This window comes from Syngnathus typhle, linkage group LG16 (genome assembly GCF_033458585.1).
Source record: "Syngnathus typhle isolate RoL2023-S1 ecotype Sweden linkage group LG16, RoL_Styp_1.0, whole genome shotgun sequence".
In the NCBI taxonomy this organism is placed as follows: domain Eukaryota; kingdom Metazoa; phylum Chordata; class Actinopteri; order Syngnathiformes; family Syngnathidae; genus Syngnathus; species Syngnathus typhle.
In genome coordinates this window covers 11,734,546-11,762,535 of record NC_083753.1, presented here as the reverse complement: position 1 = coordinate 11,762,535, position 27,990 = coordinate 11,734,546, and the positions used below count along the sequence as shown (strand labels likewise).

General features: G+C 43.1%; 4 protein-coding genes and 1 long non-coding RNA gene across 10 annotated transcripts; 2 read left to right on the top strand and 3 right to left on the bottom strand.

The window, feature by feature from the left end:
- Positions 1-33: 33 nt before the first annotated feature.
- On the bottom strand, positions 34-2,740 carry si:ch1073-416d2.4 (coiled-coil domain-containing protein 42 homolog). The gene is made up of 9 exons (XM_061301917.1): positions 2,489-2,740; positions 2,373-2,415; positions 1,789-1,965; positions 1,546-1,703; positions 1,392-1,474; positions 1,063-1,235; positions 876-986; positions 587-703; positions 34-528 (listed from the first exon to the last, which is right to left on the bottom strand). The coding sequence occupies exons 1-9, from the start codon at positions 2,590-2,592 to the stop codon at positions 343-345; spliced, it is 1,152 nt and encodes a 383-aa protein (XP_061157901.1). The 5' UTR covers positions 2,593-2,740; the 3' UTR covers positions 34-342.
- Positions 2,741-3,247: 507 nt separating this feature from the next.
- On the top strand, positions 3,248-8,137 carry LOC133169578 (ankyrin repeat and SOCS box protein 2-like). 5 transcript variants are annotated; one of them, XM_061301914.1, is made up of 10 exons: positions 3,248-3,405; positions 3,791-3,947; positions 4,461-4,840; positions 5,328-5,497; positions 5,575-5,730; positions 5,800-6,045; positions 6,121-6,292; positions 6,374-6,944; positions 7,670-7,823; positions 7,885-8,137. In XM_061301914.1, the coding sequence occupies exons 3-10, from the start codon at positions 4,689-4,691 to the stop codon at positions 8,013-8,015; spliced, it is 1,752 nt and encodes a 583-aa protein (XP_061157898.1). In that variant the 5' UTR covers positions 3,248-3,405; positions 3,791-3,947; positions 4,461-4,688; the 3' UTR covers positions 8,016-8,137. The 5 variants fall into 5 exon arrangements, with proteins under 5 accessions (XP_061157898.1, XP_061157900.1, XP_061157896.1 ...); XM_061301912.1 differs by lacking the exon at positions 4,461-4,840 and adding an exon at positions 3,543-3,615 and having other exon boundaries at positions 3,259-3,405; XM_061301916.1 differs by lacking the exon at positions 4,461-4,840.
- An 89-nt stretch (positions 8,138-8,226) lies between these two features.
- Positions 8,227-9,342, bottom strand: LOC133169581 (protein FAM181A-like). Its single transcript, XM_061301918.1, has one exon. It carries the CDS (start codon positions 9,268-9,270, stop codon positions 8,539-8,541), a length of 732 nt encoding a protein of 243 aa, XP_061157902.1. The 5' UTR covers positions 9,271-9,342; the 3' UTR covers positions 8,227-8,538.
- Positions 9,343-11,511: 2,169 nt separating this feature from the next.
- LOC133169756 (uncharacterized) lies at positions 11,512-12,934 on the bottom strand. The gene is made up of 3 exons (XR_009718450.1): positions 12,796-12,934; positions 12,673-12,736; positions 11,512-12,376 (listed from the first exon to the last, which is right to left on the bottom strand). It is a non-coding gene; the product is annotated as an uncharacterized LOC133169756 (long non-coding RNA).
- A 1,188-nt stretch (positions 12,935-14,122) lies between these two features.
- On the top strand, positions 14,123-26,584 carry prima1 (proline rich membrane anchor 1). 2 transcript variants are annotated; one of them, XM_061301979.1, is made up of 5 exons: positions 14,123-14,787; positions 16,053-16,194; positions 18,280-18,412; positions 24,359-24,435; positions 24,540-26,584. In XM_061301979.1, exons 1-5 carry the CDS (start codon positions 14,653-14,655, stop codon positions 24,593-24,595), a joined length of 543 nt encoding a protein of 180 aa, XP_061157963.1. In that variant the 5' UTR covers positions 14,123-14,652; the 3' UTR covers positions 24,596-26,584. The 2 variants fall into 2 exon arrangements, with proteins under 2 accessions (XP_061157963.1, XP_061157964.1); XM_061301980.1 differs by having other exon boundaries at positions 14,132-14,787; positions 24,359-26,584.
- Positions 26,585-27,990: the final 1,406 nt, after the last annotated feature.

Genomic DNA, 27,990 nt, shown 5'->3' with positions numbered 1-27,990 from the left:
AAGGGCCGTTCAAGAAGCCCAATGTTGCAAATGTGCAATTGATCTTGTTTGTATACAAATATGATCACTTTTGAGTTACAAATAGAAGTACATGTAAATAAAAGGAGACAATTGTCATGGAATGGAAATAGAGTGGTAGTTCACAAGCAAAACACTGAAAGAATCATTTCACATACAAAAATAGTTCCTTCAAAACCGTTTAGTTTTTACGACTCAGTTTGACTTTGTTGTTAAAATACAATAGTTAAATATACCATTGCTTAACATTTTCACAGTAGTTAATATTTTAGGACACATCAATCGTCACAGCTTCATCAGTTGTTTTTGTTCTAAATTTCCACCTCAACTAGATTGATCGCTTGTCCTACTGACTTTACTCTGACTTTTAAGTTGCGTTTTACTGCCAAAGCTGCTCATGGAGGCCTTTGCTTTCATGTCGGTCAAAGCTGTTTTACTCGTTGCTAGGGAACCACACTCCATGAGTCTCCTCGCTCTCTTCTCTGTGTCCGCCTTGTCCACGAGGTACTCCTGAAACCAGTTATCCTTTAGTTGGACTCAAATTAAAGCTACCAAATTAATTTCTTACCTTCACCATGTCCATCATTACGGATGTGCTCATGTTTTCCAGAGTTCCATACGCTGGCAGGTAACACTGCTCTGCGAGGTTGCTGATGGCCAAAATTAGGCTTCCTACTTCCTCAGCCTGAGAGAGGATGATATGCATGATGCTTTTAAATTCCAACCTTATTTCTCTAACGATACAAGTCATACATATCCTGCAAAGAAAAAAAATCTCTTTCAAATGTAGTAGGATTTTATTTTAGTGTTCTAAAAGTGCAGCTTGAATGTATGCAAAGAGTTTCCTTGTGTGTGACCTTCTTTCTGGACTGTCCTTGCTCCTTCAGCAGTTTGTCCTCTTCCTGCTTGTTTTTCTCTTTCAAGCTCTCCAACTCCCTCTGAAGTTCATAAAGTTCTTTACTAGCCATCTAAGCAAAAGGTAACAAGTGAGGTCAGGTCAGGTCAAGCTCCCACATATGGGGAACATTACTGGTCAAGCCGAACCAATTTGTGCAAGTTGTGTCCTCGCTGGATGGCGTGCAGCTGTTGCCTGCCCCGCTCCACCTCCTCCTCCACACGGCCCAAACGGCGCAGCAGCTGCTGGTGGGTAAAGCACAACGTCTCATGGCGCCGGATGATGGGCATGACTGCATATTCCGAGTCGGTCTCACGGTGACCTTAAAAAAGGCAGCACAGTTAATGCAGTGTGCTTCATAGCAGTCGGAGGTGGAATTTCTTTTCTTTTTTTCTTTAATTTTTCCCAAAAAGAAATTGTGTCCCTGTTTTTGTGTCGAGTTTGTTCAACCCAAACATATTATCAAATGTCCACATACCATTTGGAAGATAATCCAATGTTTTCATCAAAAAGTCCTCGTAGATTTTGTATTTGGATAGTCTCTCTTTCAAAACGAGCCTCCTGTCGATTGAAATGAATAAATATGTCACTGGAGTTGATATTGAGCATCACGAAAAGGTGAAAGCTCTCACTTAGCTCGAAGTTGCTGCATTTGTTTAGTTAGCTCCTCCAACTCGCGCTGCTTCATTAAATTGTGCTCCTGCACTTCTTTATTCTGCTGCACAGCTTGATTGCGCTTCACTTCATTGTCACTCAGAAACTTTTCAAACTTCTGTATTTTCTCTTTTGTCTGTGCGAAGATGCAAGTCACAACATACGGTAATAAAATCAAATTTAAAGATGTAAATACATGTGTAGCATATCCGTAAACACACCTCTTGATATTTTATCTGCAGCTCAGACTTTCTTTGAGCCAGCTCCTCCACATTTTGCTTAAACTCTTCTCTTTGGAGTGCAAGAAGGTTGTTCACCTCATCCAGCTCGAGTTGTTTCTTCAGAACCAAGGTCTTTTGTAGGGTGTTCACGCCAATCTTGAGGATTCTGCTTGGAGGCTAAATGGCAACCCAATAACAATTAAACTTATTTGCTGTGTAATGGTGGTCGGCAAAATACATCTTTGGAACCTTTTTAATGTTCATGCACATGAGCTAATAATTAGATGAAAATACTCAGAGGTATGTATATATTTATTTTTTGTGAAGGGCTGAGCATCTGAGTCTGAGCAGATGTCTCGTTTATACTGCCCTCTGGTGGCCAAAGTGCGCACACCAGAATCAGCAGAACAATATGGATTAAAAGAGCAACTAAAAAAAGCTTTTAATTGTATTTGCCATTGAAGCTTTGATTAAATATCACGTTTTGAGTCCTATCTTTCATTTTAAAAATGTGATATTGCATGTTTACCTTCTATTTTCTTGCAATTCATATTGGTCACGTGCAGTACAAAAGTTCGTCTCACCTCAGTGACAACAGGTATGTAATTCACATTCTCCTCTCTTTTCCTGAGGAAATGAACATTGTGCATAATTTAGGGTGAGTTGAGTGGGATTGGAATCAAAAGGGGAGCAGGCCTACCTGCAGTCATCGGGCTGAGTAATAAAAATGTTCCTCGTCTTCTTCTCCACTCTAAGCTTCAGCCGCTCGTAGTCCGCCAAGAAAGGAAACGTGTTGGTCATCATGTTAATGGAAAGTAAACAAGTGTTGACCACATTCGAACGAACGCTGAACGTTCCGGATGTTTTTTTTTCTGGACGACGCTCGGTTGCACGGAGACCACGCCAGACTGAAGGGAATGTACTCGGGTCGGTTCTCAGTTGTCATGGCAACGTCCTCAAGAGGCGGAGATGTTTGCACTGAGGATGCAAATGACTTCCGTAAGACCGAAAGAGAACAAGAAGAGCTCACACTCTGTTTTAAATCTTGACTCCCAAGAAGAAAGACCTAAACGGAGATGATGGGGTCAAAGAAAAACGGGATCGCACCAATTTGCTGACCTATTATCATATTAATGTTGATTTTAAGATTCTTGCAAGCTTGCATGAAAGAAATTTAAAGAAAATGAATTTCCTTTCGACAAATCTTTGATATACTATACTATTATTGATAGAAATATTGTTTATGTGTTTTATATTTGCCATTATTTATCAATTCTGCATTAGTCACATACTGAAGATAATTGTGCTTTTAAAAACACAAACATATTCGTGGTCAAAAGAAGTGACACAACCACGTCAACAAGTAAAGTTCATCCTGGTTGAGCAATTAATGTGGTGAGTCTGGTCAAGTTCCTCTAGCTGCAAATAGACACGCTTAAAGTTCTTGTTTATGTCACTTCCAGTTTTGTCGCAGGAAGCATATTTCACAAATGCTTTTGCAGACATAATTGTGAAACTCAAATGTGCATGACGGGCGCTGATTCATCACAGGAACTTTTTAATATTGTCTCCTGCTCGTGCAAGTAGAAGCTACTCTGAGTGATCGCTGGCACTGAGGTAAGCTGAAATTATGTGTGTAATCAATTTTGTCATACAAGCATTTTTTAGAGATACAAACATGTTTAGTAAATGTGGTTTAATGTCAAATGTCAACCTCCTGCTACAACATTTAGTGTTGCAATTAATTTGACCAGGACATAACCTCACATCAGCTTTCCCTGTGGAGCAGCAAATGTGAGCAAACTCAGTTCAACATGTCCTTAAAAGGTATCTGTCCTCTCCGCCTGAGCTGCTCTCTGATGTCAACCACGGCACATTGCAGAGCTTTCATTAAAATGTAGTCTGATTTTAAGAGAGTGTGCACAAACTCCATAAATGGGCCTGTTGTTTTATTGAACGCTTCACACGTTTTTTTTTTGCTCTTCTCATCTTGCATCACCAGTTTGTAGGCAAACCGTCAGGACACATTGGATGTGGGACTGGACTTCTGGGATGATTGCAGTCAACAGATGTGGGTCTCTATATCAGAGACTGGACCTGGAAGACAAAAACAGGCTGGCTGTTGACCTTTTCCCTACATCAGGAAACACTGTACACAGGTGAGCAATGCATGAGAAACCAACACACTCATCAACCCATTTGGTTTTCGTTTTGTGTGCGATTTTGAGTACAACTGCATACTAGTTGTCGTGTGTTGCCCCAAGATGGCCACAGTTTGTGCAAATATTAAATGCCTGTAGGATTAAACGTCTTTGTATTCTTGTACAACCATTAAGTAAACACTTGCACCATGTACATTTTGCACATGGGATAGCTGTAAAAATGCAAACACAAGATAACAGGTGAATAAAAAGGTCATTCAAGGAGCAAAGTAGCGAGGGATCACTGTATATTTACAAGTATGGGTACATACAAATACTGCATTAACAATAATAATAATAAGTTAATTATTGAGATACTATTTATTCTTGAAAAACGCACCAGTGATGTATTATTGAATGTATGGTTATGAATGTCTTATCTTTTTAATCAGGGTGTTTAAATAGCAAAGGAAGCATGCAAATAATGAAGGCAAATGACTGGCGAGGCAAACAAGTCTGTGTTGTGTTCAGGCTTCATGTTATCAGAGGACGCGTGAGTGTCCTGACATATAAGGATGAAGCCTGCCTCACAATAAGAGCCTAAAATAATCTGAGCGACCACAGCTGATCCCCCACCACCACCACAACCACAACCACGCCTGCCTCCGCTCCGCGCCTTTCTGCCTGCCCACCGCGGAGCTCGCTCGTCCGTCCGGCTGCGTGTGTGACAACTCAGCTGTCACCACCCAGCGTCAAGCCATGATGACCAAATTCAGCTATTACCAATATCTAGCGCAGTTTCGTCACAGCCGAACTAAATCATCTATCGGTAGTAATCCTGATGATGATTATGAGGTAACGTCGAGACTGCAAGGAGACAGCAGGGGAATGAACGTGACGTCACACGCGGAGTGAGTCTCTTGTTCAACGCGTGTGCGTATCTATGCATGGCTTCCATTGTGCGGATAAGATATGATGACGGACCGTTTTAATATATATATATATATATATATATACTGTATACAGTACTCCAAATATACAGTACTCCAAATTAACAGTCGCGTGTGTAGCTTAACCTAAATAATCACTGATTATAGTTATTACCTCTGCTCTGACATATTATTGTTATTCTTTTTAATATGAGTATATAAAAAGCTAAAAAAGTGAAAGAAATCTGTAGAAATAAAGATCAAAAGTGCCATTTCAGTATTCATGATGACATTTAACTACCTATATGATTTCTATCTGCATCCAGGTTGGTCTTTCAAGTTTCAAAATTCTAAGTTGCCTTGTATATATGAATAAATAAATGAATGCATGAATTTTATTTATAACAACAAAGTGAAAGTCATGTCAAATCTCTCTATATATAAATATATATATTCATTTACGTTCAAGGGATGTTAACCCAGTGGTCCTGGCAATCCAAGTGGGGGATGTAGAGGCTGTTAAGAAAGAGGCAGCATCTTCTCCTCACAGTCTGATAAGGGAGAACAAAGAAGGCTGGATCCCTTTGCATCATGCAGCCTTCAATGGACAGCTTGAATGCTTGAAGACCTTACTGAAAGGTATCACCTTGTGCAAATATATTCAAATGTTCACAAATGAGTCCCTCAACTGCTTTATGTGCTGCTTCCTGCTCCAGCACATCCAAGTTCTGCAGACAAACGCACCCTGCAGGAACAGACAGGGTTGCTGCTTGCCGTCTCTGGTGAACATTTGTCGTGTGTGACGTGTCTGCTGGAGGCTGGAGCTGATCCTGACATCAGCAACAAGAACAAAGAAACCCCTTTGTACACAGGTAGAGTAGCTCCATTATTTACCAAACAAGCAATGACAATTATATACTCACTTGCCAAATATTGTGCAGCCTGCAGGTTGGACAATGTGGACATGGTGAGGCTCATCCTCTCCTTTGGGGCCTCCGTGAATCAGCGGTGCGCTCAGGGATGGACAGCCCTCCACGAGGCCGTATCAAGGAACAACATAGCAACATGTGACATTCTCATTGGAGCTGGGGCCACTGCTAACCCCTCCAACACATACAGCATCACGCCACTCATTGTAGCAGCTCAAACGGGACGCTTGGAAGCACTGAATTACCTCATCGGAAAAGGTAATCACATATGTGTACGTAGAAATGATTATTAATTGATATTACAAAATTGTAACTTTTTTCCATGTTTTCCAGGCGCTGATGTAAACATGCAGACTTGTGATGGTGTCACAGCGTTGCACGAAGCGAGTAAAAATGGCCACAAAGAAATAGTGACGGTGCTGTTGTCCAAAAATGCAGACGCAAATAAGATGGCTAACTCAGGATTACTCCCTCTACATGTTGCAGTTCAACATGGACACCGAGAGTGAGTTTATTTATCGATTGCATGTGGAAAAAAAAATGTCTATGACTCATATGACCTTGTCTATGGTGCCTTTGTATTTAGGGTGGTGTCCATACTTGTCCCTGTGACCAGTCGCACTCGGCTTCGGCACAGCGCCATCGGCCCTCTGCACCTGGCAGCCGAGCACAACAGGCCGCAAGTGGCAGCTGTGCTCCTTAAAGCAGGCGTGGACGTAAACGCCACGCTAGCCCCCGCTCGCTCAGCACGCTACGTCGACGGACGGGCGACGGCCCTCTGCTTCGCCGTCGCCAACGGCAGCGTCGAGACAACCGAGGTCCTCCTCAACGCCGGCGCTGCCACTGGCCTGGACCCGGTTAGTCCTCTGCTGTTGGCCGTGCAGAGAGGCAGCATGAGGACCGTGTCCCTGCTCCTGCAGAAAGGAGCTGACATCAATGCCAAAATCCCATTTTGGGCTACGACGTTCCCTGCGGTTGTTGCGCTCTGTATGGATAATCTGCCTCTACTCAAGTGTCTTCTGGACAATGGCTGTGATGCCCTTTCCTGCTTCTCCTGCTCATACGGCAGAGGTCCTCATCCAGAACAAGCCCACATGAGAAGCCCTGGCACTGTATTTCCCTTCAACTGCAATGGACCAGCACACGAAGCAACACAGGTACCACAATGAAGAACAATATTTGTGAGACATCTTAGGTCAAAGGTGACAAAGGTTCTCACACTCTGTAATATAATGAGTAGATGTTCAATGAACCCCACCCACCCAATGAACAATTGATACCCCACCTAAAAATATTTGTGATTGCCTATGGATGCTGCAAGGTGGCAGCAAAGCACTTTTTTCTCCCTTTGGCCTAATTGGTGAGTCTTTCAGCCAACGCTGGAGAGTTGTCACGCATGTGCCAGAACACGCTCGGCCTTCCCTCAGACACACCCCTTCATTCCCGTAATGTCTGTCACCTGCTTCCTCTTGTTACCTTGTGTATTTAAACCCTGCTCCTGCTTTTACCCTGGGGGTGTCTACTGTTGTCCCCCGTTTGGGTCCTGACAAGAGTAGGTGTGCTCCCACAACAAACTGCAAATATGAGGGGTTCAGTGATTTTGATATTTTGGGTGTGTTGAGATTGGTACAATGAAAAAAAAAATATTTAGCATTGGCTCAAGTTTTTATGCTATTATTTTCAGTTAGACAGTCCAACCGAAACATTTTACTATTGTTGTAAACTGACAACCGAAAAAACCTGCTGAAGTATTGTAAAACTTGCCTATATATTTTTCATGTTGTGTCAAAAACTGCCTAACAAATCTACTCAAGTACAGTCAAGCTTACTTGGTTACTTCCCACCACTATATTGAACTCCTTTTATTTTTCCTTTCTTTTAGTTCTGTCAATGGATTTCAACACCAACAATGAGCCAATGGGCCGGACCCATCATAGACTTGCTGCTGGAGCATGTCGCTCATGTTCAGCTGTGCAACAAACTCACTCAACTCTTAGAGAGCCGCCACGAATGGGTTGCCGTCAAGAGGAAGTCATGTGAGGCACACACACATCAAATTAGAGTGGATGGATATTAATAATTATTTTCTTTCCATAGTGTCACCTCGTCTACTGCGTCATCTTTGCAGACTGAGTATTCGAAGCCAAGTGGGCCCACACAGACTGCAATCCCTCTCGAGTTTACCTCTACCAGGGAGACTGATCACATACCTCACTGTGATGGACTGATGATGTTAAGATGACATCAGGCATCTCAGCCGTTAAATGCATTTCGATTTGTCTGTCTTTTTTTAAACCTAATATATCTCGTCTGTATCATGCGTATTTATAAACTCTGTGATGTGACTTTCTTTCCTTTGTTTTTTTTATTCTTTAAATTTCACAGGAACCCTCAGCGAAGGATAAAAATTCACTTAAGCCCACGGGATTTATTGTGGGAATCGTTTATTTAAGAAATGAAAGCGGCTGTATCAAACATTACTGTGACTAAGAAAATCAATTCTACTCACATTTATATTTATTCTCATGATGAAAGAGACCTTGAGTATATTTTTTTTAAAGCCAGGTCTATAAAAATCCTAAGAATAGAAACCTGTCAACTTACTGTCTGGCATCAGAGAAAAGAGAATGAAGAAGTGCATTTTAGTCCTCTAAGGAGAAAACCAAAATAGACCCAAGTATTCCATTAAGTGCTTGAGGAAGAGTCTCATTATTGATTGCTGAGATGAACATAATTAGTCTTGTTTACATTTCAAATGAAGCCAAACACGCTGAAGATAGGGGATCTAATGGTGGGCTTGGTGGGTATCGGCTTGACCACCACATGAGTATGAATCGTCTGCCCACGCGGCTGTTCTACTCGCTCCGGCTCGGTCTTGCACCACAGTCCTAGAGCTGGATGGGGCACCACCATGTGGCCGTGGAGAATCTGTTGCTGCTGCTGGTGATGGAACTGGAAAGGGCAGCAGGCGCACACGCTCAAGTCGTATTGAGAGTTCCGCTCCAATTTCAGCGCCTCTCTGGAGAGCGTGACCTTGGCGTCCTCATCTTGACCTCCCTTCCTGTGTTCTCGCATCTCCATCAAGGCGGCGTGGCTCTTTCTCAGTCCTGAGTGGGAGTGCTCCCTCTTGCTCAGCTTGGGTTCCTCCCAGAAAGAGGCCGGAAGCTGACGTTTCCTCATGGGCACCTGCTCCACGGATCCCGCCACTTTGTCTGCACTTGTTTGCCCGCAGCCACCGCCGTTGCCCTTTTCTGGCTCCTGCAGACCCGCAATAGGCTTGGCGCACTGAGCGGACCTGAGCGGGTGACATCTTGGCACTCGAGAGTATTTCTGAGAGAAGCGTTTGAGCTGTTTCTGCAGGTACTTCCTGTGGTCCACCGAGCGTCTGCACGGGGCCGACTTATCCAAGGCCGCCTTGATGTCGCTGGAAGCCAGGTTGACAAAATTCAGCAATGTTCTCACCTCGCTGTCTGCATTTGCCATTTCATCCAATGCTTTTGTATTTTTCAATTCTTGTTGAATTACTCCATGTCAAAAATGATAGTCCATCTTGAAGAAGCTGCTTGAAGATAAGAGACACATGAAAACACAATTAAAGGGTGCATTCTCAACCTAAGGACAGTTTGGAGCACATATAAATGTCAAACACGAGGCCCGTGGGCCAGATTTGGCCCGCCACATGATTTTGTGTGGCCTGCCCTGCTAAAGCAATTCATGTGCATCTACTTTATGTTTCACGCATTGCATTGTTTCTAAACATTTTTTTTTCAATTAAACAATACGATTAAAAAATAAAATAAAATAAAATAAACAATCGGACAATTTCATTCACTTTTGATTTCAAAAGTAGCCATTTGTTCTTTGTATATCATAGGAAAAACATCAGTGACAAAAATGAGTCAACATCCCTCAATTTTAGTCTTCAGTGAACTGAAGGTGTATTATTTTAGAATGTGAGGCATAGCCGGAGAACATAAAGAAAACCCACAAATACAATCAAAGGCCTGAGCCTCAGAACTGTCAGTCGTGCTCATATACGCTGCTTGACTATCGTCCACAAAAAAAATACCACAGCTTCACAATTTAATTTCATTATGAAATAATAGCAAAAATACTCACCTCTGCTATGTGGATGCGGCTCTGTCCTGCAGCTTCCAGCCTATATTTGGGGGGTACTTGACCAAGCTGAATGAATATAAACTGCTTGTAGTTACGGTGCTTCCCTTGAACCAATCAGCGACCCCAGGCCCCTCACAATGGACCACAATCAGCCTGCGAGCGCCCTGCTATCCAATTCTTCTCCATCGCACATTGTTGTCATGGAGATGTTGAGGTTAAAAAAAAATTCAACACTTTAGCAACAACATTGCTTTTTGTTGTTTTTCGATTAAATTACAAAATAAATACATTACTTGACCTCACTGATTGCGCCTAGTATGTATAGACGTAAATAAAGTTGCGTTTGCATTTCCAAATTGCGGCGGGAAGCGGAGGTGGAGGAGGAGGGGGCGATCTAAAGAGTGGATAACCATGGAAAGGGGCTTGAGCGCTCAAGAATCTTGTCTTTCTGTTTGCCCCCTCAATCGAGCGGCACAAAGGCTGAATTACTCATTCAAACCCGGCGGGACAAAGGCAAAGGGAGCCTGGATAGCACTCCTGCATTTGTAGTCAAACATTTAGAGACTTAAATCGAGTCGTCATGAAGGAGAAAGAGTGGGACAAAGCCCATAGAATTGCCATCAGCAAACATTTTCCTGTGTCATATTATTGGGGGTCTCCATGGCTCCCCCTGGCCGGTGGACAATAGCACAAGCTTGCTCACTCGAGCACTGTCACCCTGCCAACGGCCACAACAAGGGCCCATGCAGGACAGGAGGAGCGGAGGACTTCTCTGCGGGGAAGGTTGCGACGGAGGAGGAGGAAAGGCCCACTTGTGAAATGCTAATTGGCCTTCATCCCCTCATTGATGTGGAGGAGCGAGGACAGAGCTTTTGTGTGGGACACCTTGCGTTTGAGTGGACTGTCTGAATTTCACACAGCCGAGTTCCAAAAGTCTTGGGACACACCTCTTGATGTAGTATGCGGAGCTGCTGTTGCGGAGTAAAAAAATATTCGCGAGTACTGTAAGTGTCCTAATACTTATGTCTTTTATCTACTGACAGCGTGATTGATTATCTCTTTCAGTCACAAGTGTGAGGAGAGTCCAACCAGGTCAATATAGGCACTCCGACTGGTCTGTACCTTTTCAGCCAGTGCATGGTGCTTTGTGTGAGTGAAGCAATGGGACCCCATTGTCCTACACTGGTCTTCTTTTTCTTCTCCGTGCCTTCAGTTCTGTGTTTATCTGAAAAGGATCAATTAACAATGGGAGCTCCCCCAAGACTTCCACCCAATGGGTCCGTCCGCACACTCCTAGGACTTTGAAGTGCAAGAGAATTAGATGAGTGGTATCTATAAATTTTGTGTGAGTTCAGGTGACCAAGTTTTGAAGTAAACCTTAACGGCACTGGATACACTGAATAGTTGATGTGACCTTTATTGTTGAAGATTGTAACTTTTGTGCAACCTTAAATCTATAATCCAGTGGCTACATAGCAAAAAAAAGCAAAATATTTTACTGTTAACCTATCCTTCATTCATCTTGCAGTACATAATGAACCTAAAACTAAATTGTTAAAATTACAATTGCCACACAAATTTATTAATAGAATCATACACTGTAGATTCAAATTAGATTGTCCAAATTCAAAAAGTTTGAGCTTGGACATTAAAGCAGCCTCAGCATTATCTTTTATCTTGCAGCCATCCATTGACGTCAGCTACTTTTCTTAGTTGCTGGACCGTCATTGCTTAAAAATAGCACTTCATTGATCCCCTGGGAATAAATCAAGTGTTTTTGTTGCAAAAGAAGCAACTCAGATAAAGACGTACAGAAAAAAGACAAGTTGGCAGAGGCATTCAATTTATGAGCTTCCTAATGGAAGTTAGGTCATAACTTTGATAAGAGAAAAAGCTTTTATATGACTTTTATCGCTAGGTGACATTGCATTAAAATAGACGGACGCATCAGAGATAAACTGGAAAGGTTGCAATAATGGAAACTTTCCTAGAAAATGTCAATCGAATTCCCTGCAATCAACGATAAAATTTTAAGAAAATTAATTTAAGAAAATTAAAATACATTTGAGCATCTGCATTTAAGGCATGTCATGCGCACTTTCTGCCACAAGATGGCACCCCACTTCCACTCTCACACGTAACACCGAGACATAAACTAACTAGTGCGTCAGGAATTTGTCTTTTGTTGGACTGTACAGTGATCATCAAATGATCTTCTTGGCACTGGAAAGACTTGGCAAAGCCGCATAGTAAAAAGCAATTCCATAAGAACGTTTCCTTATATGACTTGAAAAAAGAGGGGCAGTGATGTACGGTAGATGCTGAGGTTGCTTGTTAGATTAGAAGGAGGAAGAAACCAGGGAGGATGGAGTGCTTTTCGTCTTGTCAGATAATCAATAATGGGACAGACTGGAGGAGAGAATGGACGAGCGGAACCGCTGGGTCGACGCTTTGCCCGATCCAATTCTCTCTGTAAAAAATAAAATAAAACAAAGCAATTTTTTTTCTCAGTTTCATGTACAGCAGACGAGCAAAAAAGTATATTTAGACACTAGGCTGCAAGAAACACTCCAGAGTTGGATGCTAATTTGTTATAAGGCAGATTGTTTGTGTCATGATGGGCCTCAAAAACCAAATGTAATGTTACAGATCTTTTTGCATCTTTTGAAACCACACTTAGTAGTCCACAAGGTGCTGTCCTGTACTTTGCTTTCTCAATTATCAACTGGCTTTATTAAAAGTGACACGAGCAGAGAATAATCTAACCTCAATTTCCTTTAAGCCATTTCCATTTTTTGCCAGGTCAGATGAAAGATATTTTAAGATTAACCTGAAAAAAGAGGAAAGATGTCAATGCCAAACTTTTTTTCCTCATGAAATGTAAGTCACCTATGTGTCCCAGAATCCAGAGTGTGACTTGCTGAGCTGTGTTCCAATAAGGACACACTGCGATGATCAGACGTCCTTCCATCAGCTCTTGTGTCGCTGGCAGCACTTCAATGAACACCGAGGGTTGATTCGAACTGCGAATGCCGCGTACACTAAATGGCTGTGGCATCATTTCATAACTGTGTCTTGGGATCCCCACTGGCCGGCATTGTTACGCAACAAGCTGATGACTGAAAAAGTACTGGGAAACGTTGCCCTGATAATTAGAAAATACATGAATAAGTCTTTATTTTCAAGAGAACTGATGTTTTCAGAGCAATGGAATTAGATACGCGTCGAATTATTTGGTCTTTAGTTCTAGTGAGCATCTGACGATAGGCTGTTGTCATATTTATGAATGAAATATGATGACATTCACCACACATATCCGAAGAGCTCATGAATCTGTCTACCTGCGCCTCGATCAAATTCTCTAAAATTATGTTACACCACCTACGCCACAAATTAGACCTGCCTCAGCAGATCTAAAGTTCGGTCTACTTCCAGCCACCAAATCTTCAGGTGTACCAAAGGTAGGTAAGAGGAACGGAAGCCCATGCATGGCAGCGCACTTTGCAAAAATCCCCAAACAAGTGAAATGAGGCATGAAAATGAAGATGCGCTAGTTTTTATGCCCAAGCACACGTGCACTGTCAATGAAAGTAGCACCCATTATCTGCGCTCACTTCAGAAGTCCCACTGCATTTTGACCCATTGCGTACCAACATCACCTCTATCCTAAAATAAGTCGTGTGTGCTTGTGTGTGCATGTGCGTGTGTGTTTTAAAAAAAATAAATATCTTATGAATATCTTATATATGTCTTGCAGCTGAATGCCAGGTTACATCAGTGCTGTTTATCCCAGCATGCTTTGGGACATTGGAGTGTTCTAAGAAGGCGCACGCAGCACAAGGCATCGAGTCAGTAGGCCTCTCTCACTCTCTTTCTCCCTCTCCCCATTTATCTCTCTCTCGCTCTCGCTCGCTCCACTTGACTTTAATTGACTTTCGTCATCCTTATGAACTCCGCACATTGTGCACAGGCTATATTGTTGATTGCTTGGAGACTTTTGGCAAAGGGTACATGCACCCACACACACACACGCGCGCGCACGCACACGCACGCGCACTAGCGCAACTAGGATGACTGATGCTCCCAAGTGGCCAAACCTTGTATTTTGGCCAACAGAGAAAGAGGAGGAGGAGGAGGAGGAGGAGGAGGAGGAGGAGGAGGAGGAGGAGGAGGAGGAGGAGGAGGAGGAGGCAGCATCAGTCGAACCCTCGGTTCTGCCCTCCGGGCTCACCCTGCACGCACTACAGATAAGTTCAGAGGAATCCTGCAGCACCGTCTCTCTCTCTCTCTCTCTCTCTCTCTCTCTCTCTCTCTCTCTCTCTCTCTCTCTCTCTCTCTCTCTCTCTCTCTCTCTCTCTCTCTCTCTCTCTCTCTCTCTCTCTCTCTCTCTCTCTCTCTCTCTCTCTCTCTCTCTCTCTCTCTCTCTCCTCGCCTTCAACTTCCACGGCTTGAGTGGCCCACTTGCACTCCTGCTGGCAGCCGAGGAAGGGATCATGTAAGGCATCGCACAGAGCCCCCCCAAAAGCGAAACAACAACAACAAACCCGAATTTAGAGCGCGCACGAGAGAGCAACTTTAGAGATGTGGATCTATTTGGGTGCTTCGCCGCTCGTCATGCCACCGGCTCGCCCCGTCCTACGCTATCGACACTGGTACTATTGCGTCGCCGCCGATTTGGACTAGGATCCCACCCGCTGGAGGAGGAGGAAGGTGGTGTCCTGAACACTTGACGCCCGTGCTGTATGGATGCCGCATCCGTCCGGATCGCCGAGAAGAGCGCCAATTGGAATGTCGCTCCAAGATCTCATGCCATTCACTTTAAGTTGTTGGCCTCTCCTCTTCGCTCACTGCCTTCTTTCGCTGCTGTTACTCTCATGTCAGGTAACATGCAACACTTTGTTATTCGTTTTTTTGTTGTTGTTGTTTTTTTTGCACACTACACAGAGGAGACTTATTTCGGCACACCATTTGGTCTCATCCCAATGCTCACGAATACGTGCTTACTTTGCATAGCATTGATTCTAATGTCATAGTTATTTATTTGCATGATGATTGACTTCAAGTTTTTCACGCAAGGTGTTTGTGTTTCTATTTTTTGTCACATGACCCACTCAACACTAAGAGTGTGTGTTCTCAGTGTGATAGTACTTCACCACTCAGGATGCCACAACAATGAATTTTGCTCAATTTATTGTGTTTGCAACGACTGACTACCTATCTTAAAGGAAATGATGTAACCAAATGATTAAGAACACCTCTTAGTATGATGTCGAGCAATATTTGCTCTGATTAATTTTTTGAAATGATAACAGTACAAATTGCCTCTCAGCTCAAATCAGGTTGTCAAAATATTAAGAACATATGATTCATTGCAGAACGGTGCACACTAAAATAACACCACAAAAATAGGCACATTGTTGAATTTGTATAAAAAAAAAAGAACATTATTATATTTGCAAAGGCTGCAGCTCTTGCATTGCCTCTAGAATCGCTAAATCGGGTTGTCAGAATTTTAAGAACACCTCTTAGTACTTCTTCTCCACACAAATAAACATAATAAATTGATAACATCCCAAAAACTTTATAAAGGCTTTGCCACCTCGCTAAATGAAGCAGCCCCAAAAAATTAGGAGCACAATCACAAGCTCAAATACATCGTGCAGGTATACCTAATGTTGTGGCCGGAGAAGGTCGTTTTTGCATGTCAGGTTGGCGATGACGCAGCTCATGGCACACAAATATCACCAGTGGGAACATGGAGTGTTTTTCCCCGACGCTATTCGTCAATCTCAGTTGTGTGCAGTAGGCATATGCAAGTGCTGAGTAGTGTAACCTGTGCCCCCACGCTGCTGCCTACAGATACACGGTGAGCTGTTGCTCACACGCATGCACGCACTGTTAGCAGGGTTCACGTGTAATGCGATCTGCTTGAGTTTGCAAGTCCACCCACTCGCACTCCTCGGGGCGGCCTGCTGCCCACTCTGTTGGTGGGTGGGTGGCTTCTTACAGCTGGAGATGTGCTACTATTCCGCCAGTCACAACAGCAGCGGGAGAGAATGCTGAGTACGAGCACGTGTGTGTGTGTGTGTTGCGACGACAGCGTTTCAGCATTTTCTTTTGTTCCCCCATGTCTTCCTGGTTCTAAGGGAGAACTCCAGAGGTCATGCTCACAGAGCGTGGCAGAGAAAGTTAGCCAACAGTGCCAGCTGGCGTGCCACTGTCGAAGATACCCTCCACTTCCCCCGCCACCGCCTCCCCCGCCTCCCCCGCGACTACTGGGCGCCACAGGTAAGAACTCCAACATCTGTGCTTCTCTTTCCACCGGGGACAAGCACAAACTGACTTTGTTATTCTAGTGAAATCTGAACACAGATATCTGTACTTTCTACTTCTTACATTGGCAAAATAGGCCTTTTTTTTAAACTTCACAGATGATGACACAATATAAAAAAAGGCATCAACCATGGTTGAGTTCCTGATTGAATGAAATCATGGTGACCTACAACAGGGACAATAGCAGGGAACGTTATCAAAAGCGTTTCAGCAAAGCTAAAGGAACAAGTTGCTTTGATAACATAAAAGCTAGATAGCGCTTGATTAAAAAAAAAAAGAAGAAAAACCCTTAAGTGTGTGAGTACTTTTGCCATCTCTGGCTCTCTGCCATCGTTCCATGCGACCCGCCTCCTTTCGTGCAGAAATGCACCATCCGTCCTCTGGAGTTTTTGCACGTGTACGGCCGTGCATGTGATGGAGCCAGCAGGATGTTGACAGCAGAGCTAATTTATGCTGGGCTTGACTTTGGGGAGTACTCAGCTGCCTGTGAGATTCAAATCTTGCTGGGCCGCCAAGCTCGCTGGCTCATTGCGAGGGTTGCCCCAGAGCCCCCCCCCCCCCCCCCCCCGCCTGATTAAAACACAGATGACTTAATTAAATTAGCGATAATTCGATCAAGAGAAGAGGCTAATGAAGCAACACATTTTTTGTTTTGAAGTTGAGCTGGAGGCGATAAGTGTGTGTTGCCTGTTGCAGCAGTTTTTGTGTCTGAAATCCACTGATAGTCTACAACATTTCTGAAAGTGGATATGATTTGTATATAGTCTCAAGCCCCGCTAATGAACAGCGCGCTGAAATATGGGCGACAGGCGTTGCTGATGATGCAGCCATTGTGACTCTTTAGAATCACTCACCCTGAGCCCTTTACATGAGGGCGGATGAGTACTTCATCATCAGCAGACAGCACTGGAAAGGTTTTCATCAATCTGCTCCAATGATTTTGTTTTGTGTGTGTTTTCCCTCCTGACACACCAGTGGACTCCCCTTGAATGAGGAGTCATAGAATTTGTGATTGTAGTCAAGGTCACCGCTCAAAATGCCGCCAGGAGCAGCTGACTGAATGTTCAGTTTTTGTGACTATGGCAGTCAACAAGACTAAAAACCTTTTTCGTTTTTACTAGGCCGGGCGTCATCTAACACACCCTTTTGTTTTTTTTTCCAACACACTCTTAATGCTTTAAATCAGGGGTGTCAAACTCATTTCTTCTCGCGGGCCGCATTGTCGTCATAGCTTCTTTCGGACGGCCATTATGACTGTCAACCCAAATAAATGTATGAGCACCTCATATTATATACAGTAAAAGCTACAAAACTAATTGACAAATAACTTGTTTTCAAATCAAACGAGTAAAAACTGGTCAAATATTTAAATAAAAAGATATTAAAAGTGAAGACACACGAATTTGATGCACAATTTGTCCTTCCCGGGCCACATAAAATGAGCCGTATCTGGCCCCCGGGCCTTGAGTTTGACACCTGTGCTTTAAAGCCTTTACACTCTGTTCCATGTTGTGAGAAAATTTCAAGTGGGCCCATTTAGTGCGTTTTAACTCTTTTACAAGACTCTTTAAAAAGGGTGGAAACCTCATGAATAATTCATGTGATGGAGTCTAACTTTAATCCTGATTATCATTCTATTCTTTCATCTCAGGCCTGAAGTTTTGCACTAATGTGAAGGCGATGAATATGCATGGGAGAAAATAAAGTCTCCCAAAAAAAATTCTTCAAAGGAACGAGTTTTGCGGAGCCTTTCCTTAAACGGGAACCAATGGGGGCTGGCAAAATGCTGTATTGTAACATTGACTGAAGGGAGTGTTTCAATTTGGAGCGACTAGATAGATGCATTACATGCTCAAAATTGCTGATGCATACAAGTGAGTGAGTCTTCCCACACAACTAATGTGTAGTGTAAGAGTGCTTGTGTAAGGGAACCTAAATGATTTATAGTATTGTGTCTATGGATATCATTGAGTCTTAAACACTCAAACCAGGATCTTCAGAGATGAGTCAAGTGTCTTCTGGGGTTTTTCTTCTCTCCAGTGCCAGAACCCTTGGTGCCCTTGGTGAGACCCTGGTGGACAGACATAGACTTTGTCGTGCTGGGGACAGTGGGCTGTGCCTCGGCGCTCTTCCTTCTCTCCGCCATCATCATTTGCTACAAGGCCATCAAAAGGTCGGTTGTCATTTTTCTTTAAACCGCTGTCATGTGTTGCCGTGCAAATGTTGGATAATAACAACCAAGGCAAATTTGACACATGGGTTATTTGTGTCATGTCATGTGAGGATTGAAGCAATATTGACCCTATCAGAACTCTATGGGGGCACACTGGGTTCAAAGGTTAAATGACAGAATGGGTTGTGAATGTCTCAGAGGAAGAGTAATGATTTGCAAACAGACTGCCTGACTTTGCAATACACACTTTTGCTTTTTATTTGCATAAGTGAATCTCACAGTGGCGGCTGGACGCACACACGCACTCTGCATTACACGTTAATGTCGGCCGACATTTAATAAACACACATACGCACAGGAATTACCGTTGCATGCATGTGAGCAACCATCCATAAACATCTTGACATATTTACACGCCCGTGTGAGTGTAACTCCAGATGTGTATGCTAAATCACAGACTTGTTTTATTTGTCCGTGATATATCTGCTTTGTTGTACGTTATATTTATTGAACTATATTAAGCCTCCCTCAGCAGAACTCCATTTCTCCTTTCTCTAAACAACAAATAGGCAAAGTCAGGCAGCGGAAGTAATGGGTGGTTGGCTCAAGAATTCATTATGGCAATTCTCCAGTCACCACCACACCCCTAGTAGCCAAGAGGCTCCCATTTAATTTTATTTTTTTTAATGTAGCAATGGCAGAAAAGTGTTGTTGCAATTCAGGCTCCATCCCCAAACCCAAGTCATTATTTATGAATTAATTTGCGCAATCATTCACTTGCAAGCCACATCTTTTATACATGCAAGCGGGTTGTCTCCTGAAGCCCTGTGGGCTCCAGACTGCATGCAGACTTCAGTGCCATGCCACTTAAAACCAGGTCCAGTCAGAGCTCATTACGCATTAATTTGTCAGCGACAAGCAATCTAAGGATAAATGGGCTTCCTTGAGCATTTGTCACAGCTGCCCTAATCATTTAAAAGTCAAGGGAGGATAAATGACCTGTTCTACGGCAAGGACGGACACATAATTGCAAATATTAAGCTTTATTTAAAAAGTTTAAAAGACCCCCTCCCACACACAATTAGAAAAGTTAGCACCTATAGTGTGTGACATACTCGAGATGACCGACACATCAAAAACACACAACAATCCATCATTAACTATAATTGTCCTCTCCCAAAATAAATGTCTTGTAGTATCAAGACTGACAGGTGAGAGGCAGCATGGTGCCAGAAGCCACTGAGATTGCCATAAAATACACAGAAGAAAGAGTAGTACCGTATTTACCGGACTATAAGGCGCACCTAAAAACCAAACATTTTCTCAAAAGCCGCGCCTTATAGTCCGGAGCGCCTTATATAAGGACAAAGTTTTAAAATAGGCCATTCATTGAAGGTGCGCCTTATAGTCCGGTGCGCCTTATAGTCCGGAAAATACGGTAGTAGTAGTAGTCGTCGTAGTAGTAGGAAGAGAAAAAGCTAACTGTTAGCTTCCCTGTTACCCACCTTGTGGTTACCGCAGAATCTATGCTGGGCCCAATTTGACGATGAGCACAAGGATTTGCAATCTCAGATAATGCTGAACATTAATTAACAATTACGATTGTAGGCCACGACCATTTTTAGGCAAAATCACGGTTAACACACGCCACACCACAGGTTCATTATCTGACAAAGATTACAGACAGCAGCTTCAATTAATTCCACTTTGAGACTTTGTGGCTCCAATGACTTTTTTTTATGCATCCTCAAAACAATGCTAGTCAATACCAATAAGAGAAGAATGAGCCATATCCAGTTTATATATAGTTCTTCCATGCCCTCAGTGCTTCAGGCTTTCCCAAATAAAATCATCTTGACAAGGGCCAGAGCCAGAGCAACTCAGATAGCCGAGGAGGTGCGGAGCTGGTTCTGCAGGCCACAGCCCTCTTGGCCTTTTATTATTTTTTATCATCTTTGTCTGCCACTCATCTGTCACAAGCAAAGGGCCTGGCAGGGGGGTGGGAGGGGGGCCGAACGAAGAAAAAACACTTCCGCCCTATTCTATTCAATTGAGAGTGCACAGCAGAAGCAGGAGCAGCAGCAGCAACAGCAGGGAGGCTGGTGTGTGCAAGCATAAAAAAGAGGATCAGACACATGCTGCCTCTCAGTGTTGCCGTGGCATCCCAAGCAAAAGACATGAAGCTGCTCTCCCGGCTGTCTGCCAACCCAGAAAGCCAAAATAAACAAAGCTCAGCCCGACGTGCTAATGGGGCGAGATGCTTTTCCTAATCACTTAGCGCTCCGGGAGGCTTGTCTAAAATCCGATATTACTCCGCAGCTGCTCCCGACCGATTCAAGGGCAATGCAGTACATCCAAGAAACTTGTTAAATGTTAAGCTAGATGTCATATTTCATCATTTAGCCTCTCATTTTGAAAACTAATAAGCGGACTCTGTAGAGTTGGGAACCATCCTTACTATGATTTCCAGATGGTAATCGTAAACAGCACGTATCACATGTCCTGATTTCACTACGACCCATAGCCCAAACTTCAAACGGGACTGTGTGCTGTGATTGCACAGCTTTCCTATCAAATATTCATCTAACATGTGAAGTGTTGTGTTGCCACCTGGCACGTGTCAACAGCTCGGTATCCATTATTGAAACCCTTGGTGCGGGTCCAACGGAGCCTCAAGAAAGCTCCGTCGTGTCCACTGACCTCAAGCAACATGGTGTTATATTGTCGGAATGCACCGTGCAACAGTTTTAGCTCAATAAATTCAAGAATGATAAAAAAGTACATTTGTTGTGAGTACTAAAAATCAATATTGAGGGATGCCAGCCAGCGGCCCACTGCTGGTTCCAATTTTAGACCAAAAAAACTGGGTCGGTGTCATCTGGTGTAAAAATGACAGATGACTTGCTCTGGAGACCCCCAATGTGATAAGGCAAACGTTACAATGACTTCAATTTATTTTTATTTCTTGTGCATTCTTTTCGTTCAGTCAGATGGTCAATTTTGGGGTTTTATTAGCTGCTAGCTATAATCATCAAAATTAAATTAAATTAAATCCATATTATAATGTAAGTGTTTCAATGTGTGTCGTAAATCATCATATCATATGACTGTCACTTTTTAAATTAAATCACTGAAATGACGTTCAAATTAATTGATACATTTAAATCTAAAGTTGTGAGATATAATATGGCCACTACTGACTTTGTTTTCAAACTATGAGAATCCCCCAAGTGCCTGTTTGGTCCCTTTGAGAAAACCATCAGTATACCGCTCCCATGGTTGCAGTCACATGCTCCGCTCATCACCCACACAAACAGAATGTGCTTTCCCATCTGGGCTGGACTATTATATCTCTTCGGCTTTTCCGGGGTCCTGCGGGGACACGGCGAGCAGCATCTGTTCCCAAGGAAGCATACGTCATTACTCATTCTTTCTTTACAACCCAGCCATTAGCCAAAAGCACCACTAAAAACCTCAAACTTGAATAGTAAATGCGCATATGAGGGCTGAAAATCTTCTGCATTTGTTAATATTTATTTTATGCAGGTGTTCATTTATGAACAAATCTCTGAATTCTCTTTGCGGGCTCTTAAAAAAAAGTAATACACCTTGAGTTGCCGGTAATGCACATTACAAAGTAAAGCCGTGTCAGCCATCTTCATAAAATTTGAGTTCGCACAAATACAATATTTCAAAAATATTGCCATCTGAGTCGTCACCAAAATATCAACATATTTTTTGTTGCAGATCTCAAAAATCCACAAACTGCACAACCAATACATAAATAATACATCATGGCATATAATACATCATAATCGTCATAGCGATACAGTTGTTGCGAGCAACTTAGTTCGAAAGTACACTCTCGGACTAGACAGCCGAGCGGGAATCCTGACAAGTCGTTTCGTGCATGAGTGGCGGAGGTGGTGACAGCGCAGACAGCGCCAAGTGACATAATGGTTTAACAGGTGTGACAAATTCACATTCCGAAGTGAAAACGAGGTCTGACGAATCTTCTCGACAGCGGGAGAGCCTTCAAACAGAGTGAGGGGGTGTCGAAAAAAACCTCTTGGAAAACCAACGCGCTAAATGCGGAATTAAAATAACCATTGAGGACAACGTGGCAGGCGAAAAGCAAAATGGGATTTTTCTTCCCTAAATGATGTTGTTTAAAAAGAGACCACTACTACACTGATTTGAGAAGGAAAGGTCAAAGTTGGATCGACCTTTAGAAAGACAAAATGTGGCTCAAGGCTGGAGAGGACACTGTACGCCGCCAAGCGGGACAATGACTGTACTAACTGTATTCACATGTGTCTCTTGAGTTACATAAGCCAGCAAGGCACAGTACACTGGACAAATATAATAAGCACAGAAGCACATAAGAGCACATAAAAGGAGCTTCATTGAATGATGCTAGCCGAGCCTTCATCTTTTAGTTTTGCACCAGGAGGTACTTTCACGTATGGATGAATGTTATTCCCAGTTTGTTTGGACAGCCGCACACGTAGTCATTACTTCGGGGAGAGATTGCATCGAGCAGTCACAGGAGGTAATTGCCTTACCGCCTGCGTCGCAATGCATCTTTCCCTTGCCGCAAACGTGACCTTTGAACACGGGCCCTTATTAGAAGGCATCGACGAGACCGGGGGAAATGGAATCAGCGACTTGAATAAATCAAAAGGCTCTTTTTTTTTTTTTTAAATGGCGTGGCCTTTAACCTACATGGAATGTTGACCGCCATTGATACCTTGATTTGCTAACAAAATAAAACAAATTACATTGAACCCGATCGGCTTTTGTGAATTTACCGATTTGGGGATTGTTGATGTGTCATGTGCCGTGCCAGAGACGCTCGGCCGGCAACTTCCCTTGGCCACACCCCTTCGTTACCGTAATGTCTGTCACATTCTTCTTCTTGTTACCTTGTGTATTTAAGCCCTGCCCGTGTGGTTCTCCCTGCGGGTGGCTATTGTTGTCATCCGTCTGTACCTTGTGTTCCTGTACCTTGTGTTCCTGTACCTTGTGTTCCTGTACCTTGTGTTCCTGTACCTTGTGTTCCTGTACCTTGTGTTCCTGTACCTTGTGTTCCTGTACCTTGTGTTCCTGTACCTTGTGTTCCTGTACCTTGTGTTCCTGTACCTTGTGTTCCTGTACCTTGTGTTCCTGTACCTTGTGTTCCTGTACCTTGTGTTCCTGTACCTTGTGTTCCTGTACCTTGTGTTCCTGTTTCCCCCCGGTTTTGTGTGGAGGCTCACGGTCAGGTTCTGTTCTGTGTCTGAGTGGACGTCTATTTGCTTGCCGTGAGTCTCTATCCCATCTGTGTCTTCGTTCCTCACCTACCTCCTTTCCAACTCCCTTTTTAATTAAACCTCGTTCAAGCTGCATGTGAAAATTTGACCTAATTGCAGTTTTTATGCTCAGACAATACAACATGTGCTATATTTTATTTATATTGGATTTTTGCAACAGCTTTTGCCGTAACTAAGCGCTTTACAAAAACATCACAAAATAACAATACAACGGACCAGAGTCACATGTTTTTATATTAGACTTTGATGCAATTGGGGCCAAGCAAGTATGTTGAAGGAGGACCTTCATGTAATCCATAGGTGTCAAACTCTGGTCCTCGAGGGCCACCATCCTGCATATTTTATGTTTCGCTCCAATACACCTGATTCAAATGATTGGGATCAGCTTTTGCTGATGAGCTATTTGGGATTTTTTTCCACCCAAAAGTGTCTCTCTGATTGGTTGATTTTCCTCGGACGCGCTGTTTTCAAAATCATACTAGATGTTCAAAATGGTATTGGAGAGGATAATTAGAAGGACAAATGAAATAGAAAATGGATGAACAAATGGATTTTTTTTTTAACCGCACAACTTTTGGGGTCTTTGGAGATTCAATTGTGTCTCGTATCATGTCCTTGTTTTTGTGTTCGTCAGGAAACCGCTGCGTAAGGAAGAGAACGGGACAAGTCGCGGGGAATACGCCATGAGCATCCGCACCAAGAAGGCCATGGGTACAAACAACACTGTGGTATAGACTTGACTCCACCTCGGAGCAGGAAGTGACAGGTCATCATTCAGCCCCCTTGTCCTCATTGACCCCCCCCTTCTCACCCAGAATCCAAGTTGCAGGAAACCCCTCTTCTGCTTGGACCCCGGACACCAGTGAGCTGAAGAAAAGGTGGAAGGAAATGCCTTAAAGGCAAGCGAGGATGAAAGTCCCCACCACCACCCACCCCACCCGATGTGTGGCGTTGAAAAGCATCCCAGCAGGCTGAGCACTTGCTCTTAGTAAGAGCAAGTGTTGCTGACAGGCTGCCATTCTGTCGGCCAGTCTGCCTCACATCCAGACCTCACGCGTGCGATCCAAGCGCAGACAATAGAGCGGCCCCGCGGTGCCATCACACACAATAAATAACGTGCATGCACTTTTGATGGAGAATGCAACTTTTTTCCTTTTTTTTTTAAATAATATATCCTACTTTGTTGGTTTTGCATTTTTTGGAGGCAGATGCCTTGCAGGGGCATGAGCTGACTGTCACTCCTGGCTCAGAGATGTGCATTCATGACTATGCAATTTAAAGAAATCCATATTTTGAAAAGAGCGAAAAAGAGGAGCCAACATCGACACGTTCTCAAGACTCAGTGTAATATACTTATTCATCTATTTATTTTCTCTATTTATTTTTCTACCAAAAGGGATATTGTACAGTCTCAGCATTTTGTTTCTTTTTGTTTAATTTATACATAATTTAATTTGGCCACTGCATGCCGTTGACGGCGTCGTGGAGACACCGATGCAGAAAACGGCGTCGCTTGTTCGTCTGTGTTTGACTTTTTGTGTTTCTGTCAACGTCGCGGTGTGCTTCGGTGAATGCGAGTTCTTTCTCTATACTGCATCGCACGTTAGTCAGCTTTTGATTTTGGAAAGGTCAAGTCAGTACTCACTCTTCTTTACAAGGACAGTGGAGCCTCTAAGGTCCTACACCATCCATTCCGGAACACAAGTAGACCTCTGAACTGTTTGTGATTCATTTTTCAGAGGAAATGATTAAAAATTTAAATGTTCCAGTCAAATTGTTGCCATCATAATCTGCACAAGCAATGTTTCCAGTAGCATATTGTGCCAAAACTGACATCTTAAATTTCCCCTCTGGAGATCAATAGATCTCATTTTATGTTGATCTTCTTTAGAAAGCAAACTAGTTTAATTTTAACACGTCCCTCAGCTTGTAAACATTCTCCTTGAGTCCATTGATCGTTCTATATTACCACCCTTGTCCACATGCTGCAATAAATTTCATTTTGCACTCTATGGTTATCACATTTGTCTTAACCATGCAAAAGAATAACAGAAAAAACAAAAAATGCAAACTCAAATTTCCAAATTGATTTAAGAACATTTGTTTTTAGAGGTTCCACTGTAGCAGAAGTGTTATGTGTGTGTGGATTCGATAGTCTTCATCTTTCTATGTATGTCACCGATAGTTTTCATCTTTCTATGTATGTCTCCGAGGACTCATCCTCTATCACCATAGAAACCGAGGGGCTGACCTTGTGACCGATGAGCGACAGGACGCTCGGCCAATAGTCAGAGATCAGGTTGCGCCCGTGTGTGTTTGCGTGTGTGTGCTGTCATAAGCATCCTCGACATCTCTTCTGGAAGAACACAACTGAAGTGGACTGGGGCATGACTCGATGCTGCTTTGCACTTTGTAGTTTTTTCATCTTAATTTAATGTATGTGTGTACAAAATGCTATCAAGTTTAGTTATCGGCTAAATCTGTTAAAAACAAAAAGCTTGCATTTAGACATGCGCAGGTAGGAGTCAACAAGCAGCCCTCAACCTAAACTGTGTGAGAGACGTGACGGATGCATGAATGTAAATATTGCTATTTAAATATTTGCCTTCTGGACTGTTAATTCATGCACAGGAACATGTTTATACATACGTCAAAGGAAAACAACGTGCTACCATTTAGACTCGTTAATGTTGTCATGTTGATGGAACAAGCCATTAATGTATATATGGCAATCGATATTCCAAACACACACAAATAGACACACACACACACACTTTATGCATTACAACAAACAGAAAGATCGATGTGCATACGTTGATATCCTTGCTGAGTTTTGTAAATAAAAGTGTACAGAACAACAGAGTACCTTTGATTATGTTTAAAGGATGCTGTTGCACAGGGTTTTAAAAAGAAGCGTTATATTTAGCCTGTGCCTGGTCTGCTCCGTGTGGTGCAGGTCTGGAGCTGGGCCGCTCCCCTGTGGTGGGGCGAAGGGGTGGGGGAGGGCATGTGCTAAGTCTGTCTCACACGCTGCATCTTTAATGAACTGCCATCAGCAGACCTTTTGCAGCCTGCTATGTCACAAACGACTCAATGTGCAGGTCACATGCTGTATTAATGATAACGTCAATCAAATTTGAAGTGGAGCAAAAATAATGAACGACATTTAAAGATTTCATATCAAAGAATCAAAAAAACTGTTGTTTGAGTTTGAAGTCAATGTTTTTGGTTAAACTTCGAATTTGACCACTTTTGAGCCATCCCACTTCAATTCCACTACATTAACAATGAACAATCATATAATTACCCAAGATAAATTATTATTATTGTATCATCAGTCTCACTGTGCTGTTCTTCACAACTGTATACTGCAACTTAACATTTTATAGCTCTCTGATAATGTAAAAAAAAAAAGATATAAAACTGACACCACTGAGGTCTGATCAGGTAGGTGTGCTTAATGTTGTGGTTGCATACATGTCCCGTATAATGATTCCGAGGAACCCTGAAGACTCAATGAATTCTAATGTGAATGAAGCACCGTTGACTACTGGCTGTGGATGTGCCGCTTGACGCTAACGCCAATGAACACTGTGAGCAATTTAAACATTGTCCGGCCCGGCCTGCGTGCCTTTTGCTGTAATAAAAACAAAGTGACAGCACTGGGCGGTGGCAGCAGAGATTGCCACGTTCTCAACAAGCTTTATGTTTTGTTAACTTGTCTATAGATGTAATGTATTTCTACTTGATTTCCCACCACTAAGTGTGTTCTGACCTTGGCAGTTGATTGCCACACTGTTCTCCAGGAGGTCGTCAGGCAGGTGGGTCAGGGTGTGCTGCATACCTGTAGAGGCTTTGAGAAAAAATGATCTCGCCAGTGCAAGTGACAGATGCAACCCTGACTTGATTAGACGTGTGCTCTCCCACACACACACACGCAAAGCAGTCTCACTTTTGTTCACCCTCCCGCAGCAGGAGAGCGTTGATGAGCCAGGACTGGCGGTTTGATGACAAGGTTGTCACTGCAAGCCTGATTCAGCCAGCCTTGCGGGTCAGCCGGGTTGAGTGCGTGAGCGCGCATGTGTGTGAGTTCATTAGTCACATTGTGACTCATTTGACTCACACCTCTCATCACTCGTCCTCTTTTGCACGCACAAATAAAAAGTCAAATCCCCAAACAGCTCGTTTACGAATGACACGGTTGTCTCGTTCTTCAATTTTTAAATTGTATTAATGTTAAAGCTTGATAATGAAATCAAAAAAGGA